The 12,062-nt window shown below is 44.2% G+C and overlaps 1 protein-coding gene across 1 annotated transcript; it reads right to left on the bottom strand.

Moving 5' to 3' along the window:
* Positions 1-1,007: 1,007 nt before the first annotated feature.
* On the bottom strand, positions 1,008-1,379 carry LOC146197328 (peptidyl-prolyl cis-trans isomerase NIMA-interacting 1-like). The gene has a single exon (XM_084596464.1). The coding sequence runs from the start codon at positions 1,362-1,364 to the stop codon at positions 1,008-1,010; it is 357 nt and encodes a 118-aa protein (XP_084452590.1). The 5' UTR covers positions 1,365-1,379.
* Between the last annotated feature and the right edge of the window lie 10,683 nt (positions 1,380-12,062).

The following is a 12,062-nucleotide window of genomic DNA, read 5'->3' as shown; positions in this document are numbered from 1 at the left end:
AAACACTCCTCTGGGTCTAAGGTCGAGAGGACTACTCCACGCGATGCTAAACCTGAACTCGGGATTTTGTCTTCCTTCTTGAAGTGGCCTTGTCAGTCTAGCATAGCAACAGCATACCAAGAATAAAACAAAATTAAATATAACCAGCCGGTTCGAACCCCGGTACTTTTCATGCGTGGGAAGGCAGTATGGTACCGTGTAGCTATATCGCTGCTTATTTTTTGGTTCATTGCCTGCTTAGACAACAAAATTCAGTTCAATATTTTCACGTAGTGGTGACAAGCCCGGTAGCCACAAATGAAGACACTGGTGTTGCACGCGAATTAAACTCTTTATTAGGGCTGACTTGCACCCGCAAAAGATCAAAGAGGATCGGCGGCGGCGATAGCAAACGTGCTCGTCGGTTGTTGAACTAAGAATGCCCGTTTCAGTCGTAAGCGCTCAATTTAAAAGCGGTGTAGAAACATCTAGATAAAACCGCGAATGGCGACTAGCATAACCAGGAACGTTGTGGAAATACAAGCGCCTGTCTAGAATCCTTCGAGATACACCTCGAATCATCTGCCACAAGAAAGGAAATGATAAATCCGCGTCTCGCGACAGCAAGCATGAACAAACAAATAATACAGAATTGATCTGCGCTGTAGGTTCACAATGATAAAACCGTATGCCATTAATCACAACCTTTTATGACCAATGGCTCGATATGACATCACCAGGCGATGGCATGACATCAGCGGCATTTGCCTTGATCTTACGAAAGATAAAATTCATGTGCGTAGCATACTCCCCACGTTTTTATTTCCTGTCGCAAAATCTAGTGACGAGATCCGAGCGTTTTGTATGTTGCTCCCTCTGCCTGCAACGGCAAGTGCTGCCTACTTAAACAGCCGCGTGTCGATAGTGACAAAACAGCACGACAGCGCACTAGAGTCCATGTCATAGACCGGCAAAATAACTGTCCAGCGAAAGCATCAGCGACAGTCATAGCTGGGCACGAGAATACCTCAAGCAGTGCGCAGAATGATGTGGACGCCAGATTCGGTGAAGACTGGCTCGGAAAGTTCACCCACCTTCAGCGCGAATGCGGCGTCTTCGAAGGGTTTTTGCATTGCTCCGCGACCGAAGAAACCCAGGTCACCTTTTTTCTTCGCCGAGCTGCAGTCACTGTACTTGCTGGCCAGGTCGTCGAAGGTCGCCTTGCCGGACTCGATCTGTTCGCGGTAGCCCTTGACGAGGGCGAGCGCCTCGTCTTTGGTGCGGGTGATCTTGTCTTCGCGCCACGATGATGGACGACGCGAGTCACGGTGCTTGACGAGCAGATGCGAGCACCTCACCTCGTCCGCCGAGGTCTTCGATCCCATGGGACTGGAGTGTGCTGCTTCCGTTGGACGCTCCCTCTGACTTTCCTTTTTTGAGAGGTTCAAATAGCACGGATCTCAGACGCTTCTCCCAGCCAACTGGCAAATCACCTGCCATGCCAGAATCTTCGCAGCGTTCGAAACTGAATGATGAAAAACAAGCCGCTTTACTGGGGGATGCTCTGATGAAAAATATATGAGGATGGCCGCAAATGGCGCTGTATTCGCTATCAGAAGGCATCGTTTACGCCTCTCCTTATCTCACCAGGGCCAATATTACCATGGATATTACAGAAAGTGAACGCTAACTGAACGCTTTTAGGTCACCTGATACGCACTTCCGGTGTGTAGTTTTGACGAAAGAAAGAGGAGGTGTCATGACGTTAAAGAGTTCAGTTTCGAGGCTTTAAGCGGAAGTGCTTCCAACCAACCACAGAGCGTTCCGAAACTGAACGCAAACTGAACGCAGTTCTGTAATACCGCCCCAGGTTCTATTTATGAGCTTCTTTAGTGTATGGCTATTGCCGCAGCATCCTATGGGTTCAGGTCGTCGTTTCGAGAAATTAAAACACATTGCTTTTAGGAGCAGTGAAATCCGGATGCCAAAAAGTACCATGTTAAGGGATATTATTGAACTGTCTTTCAAAGAAGTATCAAGCACGAACGAAGCAGAATCGCAAAACAAAAATAAAAAAACGAAATGACACAGACGGGCGCAGACTATCTCCATCTGCTCACACATGGAAACGCTGAAGGGATATGTGCCAGCTGTCGCATCACAGGAATGAAAAAAGATTAGTTGGTGGTTTAATTTTGGTTAACCCTGGAGGGAAGCGAAGGCTTCATATGCATGGTTACGCTCTTAGCCAAGCTTGAATTAAACTCAATGTGAGGCATGGTTTCACTTGGTTTCATATTTATTAATTCCAGTGTTATCACTTGGTTTCATCTTTATTAAGGCGAAAATCTTTAATGGCTCATGCTGTCGTGGACAAAGTGTGGCTGACCGTTGCTTCCCTAGATACTGACATTATAGAAGTTACTTTCAGTTAGTTGCTCCGTGTAGTAATCGTTTATTGAAAGGATTAACAGCTGCTATTTCTACCATTTGCACACTACATATTTACACTGTGCATTTAGAATTTAATATTCTGGGCGCATCCTCTTTTCAAACTTCACAGCAGCTAGTGGTAAATCAGAGGAAAGACGCCGAACAACATATCGCATGAACCATAAGCGTCACTTATACACCTATCGCTTCAAAAAGAAGTCTGCCGTGCGTTGTGTGTTACGTGCTGTATGTTCCATGGAGGTGTCGGATCTTCCGGCCATCGGTCCTTAACTGTGCGACTTGCCTTTGTATGCTTCATACTCTAGCCTGAAGCGGCCTCACGTGGCACAGAAAACAGTGCACAAAACAAGACACAGTGAATCACACACTATATATTGTCAGGACGCCTCAGTGAGATACGCTCGAGAGAACACGTGATTTTCTTGGCGGCTTCTTTATCTTCTGAACGATTGTGAACAGGCACGCACCACAACACAACTTATCCCAACTTAGCCCCGCCGTGGTAGTGCAGCTCTTAGGGCTCTTTACTACTATGCCCAAGGATGCGGATCGAAAACCGGCCATGGTGACCGCTTTTAGATAAGAGGCGGAAAGCAAAGCGCGCGTAGGCTGTGCGATGTCAGTGCACGCTAAAAAACCCCAGGTGGTCGGAATCTTTTGCGCCCTCCACTACGGCGTCTGTCAAGGCCTGAGTCGCTTTGCGACGTTAAACCCCGTAGACAAAACCAAAACATCCAGCCTTGAACAGTGTCGAGGTTATGTTTTCTAGGCAATCGATGGCGATTGCTGGAACTGGGGAGTTGGTCAACAATTTGATGCTGATACCACATATGCATGCTATTTGCTTACTTTTGCCGCTGACAGCACAAGTTAGGAATGCAACAGCCTTTATTTAGGACTGCTGGGTGCCTCTAACACTTGTAAATATCTCGACAAAAAGGTCTAGAACTTCTGCTGGCAGCCAAATGCGGCTGCCACAATTTAGTCTCCACACACGAGCGCGGGCTCAAACTGAGTACTCTACAGCGAATTATTGACCTTTACGACAACAAGCCTTTCGTCGCTGAATGATATTTTTCAGCGCCTTTACAGCACCTGTTCATTCCACGATTTTTTTCTTTTCAGTTTAAATATTATACATCATTACTGCAACACCAGTACGCATCTCAAACGTACATTAGCGCGTCATTCAATAGTAAGGGCACCATATGATATGTTTATGGTCTTGGGCCGTCACAAAAGACAATACGGCTGTTCGTCCTATGTCAAGTTTGTTCGGCGCGGGATAACTTCATTGAAAGTGTCTCGTTTATTAGGTAAGTGTATCGAGCCCAGAGCGCACTCCTAAGTGGGTGAGCATTCTTGATGGCCTGGCACGACTGAGGAAATTATAATATAATCAGGTACTTTTTTTTTTGCGCAGATGTGGCGCTAATGTATTATACATATTAAGCGATATAGCTTACACAGCTTGATCGGTCGAAAAGCCATCGGTGTAGTAGAAGGCACCGCGTGTCTGAAATAATCGGGGCGGCATAAACAAAGTCGTATCATGATGATTTCTGGTTTTAGTGACTGATCATTTATTGCTGCGTGACAGGCGATGAATAATAATAATAATAATAATAATAATAATAATAATAATAATAATAATAATAATAATAATAATAATAATAATAATAATAATAATAATAATAATAATAATAATAATAATAATAATAATAATAATAATAGTTGGTTCACAGGAAGGGAAAGGCGCAGTATCTGTCACACTTGTTTCTATGGGCAGCTGAACCGCGCCGTAAGGGTAGGTCGGAAGGTGGGAGTGAAAGTGGAAAGAGAGAAAGAGGAGCTGTAGTGGAGGGCTACAGAGTAATTTCGACCACCTGGAGATCTTTAAGTGGTGGTGGTGGTGGTGGTGGTGGTGGTGGTGGTGGTGGTGGTGGTGGTGACAATAACGTGCGCTGACATCGCACAGCTCAGGGACGCCTCTTCGTTTCGCCTCCATCGAAACGCAGCCGCCGAGGACTGGTCGAACCCGGGCACTCCGGATAGTAGTCGGGCGTCTTACCACTGCACCACCCCGGCGGGGCAAGTTAATGAAATTATTGGCATTATTGACGCATTAAAGAAATAAAAAATAAAAAAGGGTGTGCAGAGGTATAAAATGCTCGCTTGATGACGCTAATAAGCAAATTTAGAATGTGTAACTGATCAATTATTTAAACAACCATTTAAAACAAAATAGAAGGGTGCAAAGCTGCTGTACTGAATGTGGAGCTTGAGCTTTGGCTGCATCGAACAGCCAAATCATCGAAACTTTCTCTACATGGAAAAATAGCCTCCGAAATATTAAGCCTGCGAAGATGACATTGGTCATTTTTCATAGATTCGCGGGAAAGCACGGTATTAATTAACGACTGAAAACTAGAGAGAAAGTTAGGATACGCTCGTCCCTGATTTGTCCTTCAAATTCCTCTCCACGAGCTGGAAACCTTCAGCTAAAGTGAGGGAACACTTCAAGCATGCAGTACAGGTATTCGCTTGAACATCCATGCGGAACATTTATTTTACACTGTCCATACAGATTTCGTTTTCAACATATAACAGATGAGAACAAGTATTCAAAAACCGTTTCCTGCGTTCAAAATCTCGGGTCCCATACTTGCACAACTGCATCGAAAGAAGTGTCACCGTGTATGACATTATCAATCAAATATTGTAAATGCGGAAGTGATTAATTTCTTGACAAGCACTGCTGAAATGTGATTTAAAATGTTTCGCTGCCCATTCACAAATGTTCGAAGCCATTAAGCGCAGACCTCTAGCCTCCCGCTTAATATAGGAAATGTTAGAGGTTTCATACACTGACGGTTTCATATACTGGCGCCACTATCATTTCATTGTGGGACATACGCTAGAGATAATGGAGCATGACTGACGACAATGCGTCACTCTCGAGTAAAAATGTTGCCATCTCCAACAATCTTTGAGTTCTATTATCCGAAGTCGAATGTAATTCTATCTTTCCAAAAAGTGCTCACATTTCCCTACACTTAAATCTTCGCGAGTTTTGAACATCGCATTAAAACTTGTTTGTAATCACTGGCTTTCTATTTAACCCTTTCTGAAATATCATCCTTCCTCGTTAGCACGGAGAAGGTGAGTCAAAACATATGACGTCTTTTCTAAGCGCTCGCCTTTCTGAGCACCTGAGAAGTCGTACTATTCCCATTTCCTTACTGAAGAAGCCGTGGAATTATAATCACATGCCCGTATGAGGCTCCATAGACAGAGTGCTTCCGTCCACGCGCGGTTCTTTCGGGGCATTTACGCTGTTGGCTCAGGAACAATGGGACGCCTTTTTGTGGCGCCGAGACAAACGGCGCTCGTTTGTGCGGCGTGTGTACAAGGGCTGTGCCGAAAGATCCGCCTTTCGCTCTCTGCACGTGGCAGAGTGGCAGACGTATAGACGTCTTCAGAGAGAGTACGCATGCTCACATGCCCCTTTTCCTACCTCACTATGCTGATCGCACGTTCACTACCACCATCCGTTGCCGCCATCTAGCCGTGGCTGCTGCAGATGATGATGATGATGATGAATAACTTTTTTTACACTCATCAAGAAATCTTCCTCCCCTTTCAGCAAGCTGGAATTCCTTGGGATTCAGCGGTGTCCAGGGCCAGATGAATGATATCCTTTTGAAAAACTTTGTTCTGACTGACCATTAAAGCCTCCCGGGACTCCATAGCCCGATCTGGTTTGTTGTAGCTAGAGCATGTCCACAGCATGTGTATATTGTCTGCAATTTGATTACAATGTTTACACCACGGGACCTGTATCGCCGGATGCCATCTGCTTAGTGCGAATGAGTTGGGAAAAACATCCGCCTTCAACTTTCTCTATATAACTTCTTCGTTTCTGCATAGAATTTTGCCTGCTCGAGACAGTGTCTGTCTTTCTAATCTTTATTGATTTAGAATATCAGGATATGTTTTCAGCTCCTCGCTCGGAAGAGGCCCTCTGCTCAACGAGACCGCACTGGTATCCCAGTGTGTAAGACCTCGGGGCAGTGGGTGCGCTGTCTCGTTTCCTCGCAGGCCCTCGTGGGCCTCTCTCTGTGGGCGATATTGTCCGGTCACGGGTTACGAAACCAGATTTGGCTTCAATAGCTTAAAAATGTACAGGTAAAGCTTGAGCAAAAGGAGTAGGAAAAATAATAACAAAGAAATAGCGCTACGTACTCCGATCAGGCTACTTTTGTAGAAACAGATCTCGGGTCTTTATAATCTTGTGCGCACGTCCTGCTTACGCAGATTTAACTTCATTTACGTGAAATATCTACCTCAGCAGCTCGCTTTACTGAAGCATTTCATTTACTCCAGTTTTATAATTCAAAATCTATTTTCGCGGTCTCTATTACACTGTGATATACAGAAGGCATTATTTTGCTCCAGACGCGTATTTAATTGCTGCGTTGTGAGACAGTCCATTGTACTCTGGTCTACCGTAATGCTTATTAATTTGTCAAAAACTGATTTTAACTAGTTTTGATAACTATACCGATCCTTCCTGCTTATAATTTGTTGTAGGCTAGTAGCACAAACATTATATTTTGCAATTTGTTAATGTCCTAGAATCAAATTTTATTATCACCTCGTCTCAATATGGCTTTCGAAAATTGTAAATGTTTCGTCATTTATTGTGTTGAGATCTCACGACTTAAAACACCTTTCTGTTGAACTTGGGCGTATCGATAAAACCAACCTTTTTGCAACTGTTTAGCTAACCTTATACCATTAGGATAAATTTATGTTTGAAATATTTCACTGCATATCTTAGACATTTTTGTTGTGTGCAATAACCACTCCCCTCTGTAATGCATTTTGCCTTGAGAGTTGATGAATGAATAAATAACTTATGGCTAATTAAAAACTGCATTCGTGAAACGCATCTAATTTAATATTGCTGGAGTCAGTCTCAAACATTTAGAACACTTTCGTTGCATGTTATCTAACACAAAAGTTTTACTTCCACCCGCCCCGCCATCTCACCGCTTCTCTATTCGATCACAAATTCAGTCATCCATTTCTCAACCGCTGCGGTAGCATTCAGTTGGGTTCGAAAGGAGAAAAAAGGCCCTGAACTGCGAGTCCTGGGAAACCCATGCAATTGAAACAGGTTAAGAGCCTTTGAACAGTGTGAGCTTCATAGCTCAGGTGTCGCATCAGACTGCAAAAACAATTTTGAGGTTCAGCTATCCTTGAACAAAGTTTCACGAGCGTAAGACATTGGCCGCAGGCGCAATCTCTGCTGGCGCCTAAATCTTGGATCGCTTCTGCGTTTGAAACGCTTCTCAGTAACGGGCCAGTCTAGTCTCTCATTGTTCGGTGGTGTCGGAAGCCTGTCTGGCTTGGCTACAGTCTATGTCTTTATCGAGAGTGGCTTCCTTCTACGTCATGCGCCCCTTTCTTTCACGTCGCCTGATAGGTTCGCCTACGCTACTGTAGCGGACTTCGCCCGCACTCATTCAGGTGGCTTATACGTATGGCGTGTTTACCTAGGTCGAAGAAAGATTGGCGCAGGTGAAACTTCAAGAAACACGATAATGTTTGCTGCACAATGCGAGTGTCTTGCAATATTAGACCAGGAGTGATCGCCAGCGTCGATAGCACAGTGCTCTGGTGGCTGCCAGGGAAGCTGACCTGTTCGTTCTGGCGCGTATTCGAAACCCATTCGCAGCAGTGATTTTTACGGTAGAGCTAGGGCGATGTACAGATTATACCTATTGAGTACCTATCTTCCGCAGGTAAATGACCTTACAGAATGAAGGCCACGATGTTTGCTGCACAGCTTAAGAGTTCCACGTCGAATGTCCCCAGCCAGGTGACCTTGAGGTTTGGCATGGGACAGGGAGAGCTTACGATACAAAATACTTGTGCTTTATCCACCTTTCAAAAGCACCTAGAAGTGCAGTAATATTTTGGTTAATGTCGCACGGCTTGGCAGCAAGAAATGGAACAGCTAAAAATCGTAAGCTGCAGAATAAATTAACCTAATAGATGTTCTGCTATCAATATTGTGCGAAAGGAGCATGAGCCAAACAAGCCACTATAGTCTATCCCGTTAATGGCGACATCACTATTCTTTAATTTCTTGAACACCGTTTTCCAGCAGAGATAATGCAGCCGCGGTTGTGCGGCTTCACTGACCCTCTTCCTTGAAACGGTGGTCTCCCGGCAAGGAGCGAGCCTGGGCGAATTCTCCTTTCTCCACCCATCACGTGTTCAGTCAGTGAGCTTTAAAGGCAGAGTAAGGCCTGGCAAATACAAGGCGGACAAAGTCGAGCTCGCTTCCATTTCCTCCTTCGGAATAGCTAACGACCTCACCAAAGTGCGTCTGAAGCCACGCTGTTTAGACGCTTAAAAAGTTAGAGTTCTCCTGGAAGTCGTACGAAGGAAGCGCAAGGGACAGAGACATGAAAGAATGCGGAATGCGGCGTGCGTCTCGACGCGTAGACAAACTCGTTGCGGATGCCAAGCGAGACAGCGCCGAATCTTTTAACTTCATTTCTTTAGCAGTGTTGGAGTTCCTGAGCTTAGGCCCCTTGACTAAGATTGGCGCCTCTAACGAGAGAGAAGGGAGCTTTTTATTCTAGGTGTCTTTTTTTCTTTTGTGTTTCTCCATCGCACTTTCTCGGATACGCGTTTCAAAACGCAAGGGGTAACCGTACACTTGAAAATATGGTAAACATTGTGCTTATGATTTGCGTATATTTTCATAAAACAAAATTGTCACGAAAGTCTGCAAACGTTAAAATACTATTTGACAAAAAGAAAGTGGAATGGTTAAAATCTAATATGACTTTTTCGTTGCTGTATTGGTTATGGTTTCGTTATATTAATTCTAAATGCAAGCAATTAACTGCATAACACTCTGCAATGGCACACGCTAGTAATTGCAATCATTGCTGCCTTCTTTTTTCTAGAGAAGAAATACCAACGCGTCACATTTTCAGATTGCGGCCGCACGAACAAAGAATGCATCCTCAATATATGGCAAACACGGGAAAGAAGAAAAGACAAAAACCCTGCAGGACATATTTTGTACGGGTATAAAAATTGTTCACCAGTTAAATTCCTATGAGGGTAACTACGGCTAAAAGCATTATTTCTGTTGAGAAAATACATATATTATAATATTAAAATGATGCCGGTATGAATAATTCCGCCAGTACAATATGTCGAATTCCGCGTAAATTCGAAAATCCCCGTCTAACTGTAGTGCAGAGAATATAGTGGGGATTACAATCAGCAGACACCTGTGTTCTTGGTTTTTTAGATATAATAAATTAGTCTTCACGTCATACCCGAAAGGGCATAGATAATCAGCTGTTTTTCTTTTTCAGCAAAATTTACGGTCGTTACAGCAATTTACAGCAGCGCAGAGAAAAAGCAGCTTGGTTCTCGAGCTATGAATTCGCAAGCCATTCATGCGTCGATGCTCGTAGTGTTCGCCGCATTTTCATAGAGCTGACTTCTTTTTCACCGCACCATTATAGCTTGATTTTCTTTTAATTATTCGTGGCTGGTCTATTAGTTCGCAATCGCGTTGCCATCGCGGTTCAAACAATTGCACCTGATCGTAAGCAAAGCTGAGAATGAAATCTCGAGATTTTATTTTTCTCTCTCTGCATTCTGATATATTCGCACTGGTGCTCGTTAGTGTAATGAACTCCTGTCACAATGTCCACCATTGAAGTGAAAAGACTGTATCGTCAATAGACGAACGCGTTTGAGAAAGTATGTGCCCAACTGGCATCCAAAAACAGTAAAACGGCGAGTTAGGTTCGGTAAATTCGCCATTGAAGGGTAAGGCTATACACTAGACTCCGTTGGCAAGTTGCACTTCATTCGCTTCATGCCTGGAAATTTGATTACCGACAATGAAAGTAGGAACAGGACCCCGCACCTACTACTTGAGCCGTGGCACCTCAGAGGGCGCTCCCCGAGCTCACGTCGCAATGTACAGATGTCAGCAAGACAGTCTCGAAGCGCGGCAGTTACCTTATGTAGAGCAAACGAAGCGAAATTTTAGAGCAGGTACTGGGTGTCACGTACTGTCTGCGCTTGCACAGAAACGATACTGCATGGAACAAAAAGAAATGAACAAAAACATTTCCATCAAGAGCAGCAGTTGTGCTTTAGAATTTGCGCTGCTACACACCGCTCCAGCGCCCTAGAGAAGTCTTCTTACGAATGCACGCACTAGGACATTGCTTGCTCAGCTGAAATGGTGGCCACACGTAACTGGGGCTGGAGTTCAGCTTCCTGAATCGAGATCAATGCAAAGTACACAACAATGCAAAACCAATATGCGAATGATTTTATCTTTTAGCGTCGAGCGTTGATTTCGCAGTCTTACGTACCTATAACTACGGAGAAATAAATATGAGACGTGCTTCCGTTTTTCTGACTGTTCAAGTATGGGGAAACACATGCCGCTGGCGACCATGATATTGCTAAATAAATTTTGTAGACGGAGATTAATGGTGTCCAATTTCGCTTTCACGGTTGCAATTTGCGGACACGAACTGGCAATGCCCATTTTCTCATTGGTTCTTTGTTTACACCGATTGATAAATTGGGTGTAGCGAAAACTATTCGCGCACCTTCACTTACACAGCAAGACTCAGTCGTGGAATAAAAGAAATTTTATATTGTACGGTTCCCACCTCGGCTCGACCGAGACGCCGACTATAGGTTCCTGTAAAACCCGAAAAGCTACTAAATTAGGTAACACTAATCTCCGCAAAGGAGCCGAAACACGAATTCACAGTTTTAGACTTGTCAGAGTGAAGCTGTACATGTATAAAATTACGTTATTTTTGTTTAGTTACTACGACGACAAGCAATAAAATCGAGGCACGCCTTCGTACAATCGACGGATGATAGCACGCTCCAGGTGTTAGACGTGGCCTCTAAGACCGGAAATAAAATCAAGGTTACTGAACTTGACCGGGCCTTGCCGCGTCATCTAGTCTTTGAGGTCATGTATGATCATTACGAGAGCTGCAACATGAGGGGACCGCGTAGTGGCCCTGAGTCGTTCGTCTCGCGTGTACCGATCGCCGCTAGATGGCACGCAGCGTCACTTTGAGCCTTTGTTTTTGAGCGGTTCGCAAAGAAATATAATATGGCGGGCCTTATTCAAACCTAGTGCTAATTATTGAAAACTTTCATGGCATATTTGATTCGGTGGGAATAGTGTCTAGACTAATTGATTCGAATAACCGCATACAGGATTGTTCGATACTCTTATCAAAATGTTTAAATATTCTTACCCTCTACGCAATTGTGAACGCATAATTGAAGCGGAGAGATCGTATGACGGGAGAGATCGTCCTGTCCTCAAACATTTCTTGAAATGCCTCTAGTGTCAGAAATGATAAAGGAGTGTAACCCCGAATATACCCCCGAACATCTTCCTGAACTTGCCTATCACCATCTTTTTTACAAGATCCGCAATCTAACCTTCTAGACACTAGTCCATCACCGATTTCATCATCGGCGGTGGCCAAGTTGTAAACTTTGTAGAGAATTTCATGTGCGCTGCACGATAGGATCAA

The sequence above is a fragment of the Amblyomma maculatum genome, chromosome 3 (assembly GCF_055883805.1).
Source record: "Amblyomma maculatum isolate TAMU_Amacu chromosome 3, ASM5588380v1, whole genome shotgun sequence".
NCBI lineage: Eukaryota > Metazoa > Arthropoda > Arachnida > Ixodida > Ixodidae > Amblyomma > Amblyomma maculatum.
This window is presented reverse-complemented; position numbering and strand designations above follow the sequence as displayed.

Coding starts and splice junctions, on each gene's coding strand:
- LOC146197328 (XM_084596464.1), bottom strand. CDS start 1,364: ATGGGATCGAAGACCTCGGCGGACGAGGTGAGGTGCTCGCATCTGCTC.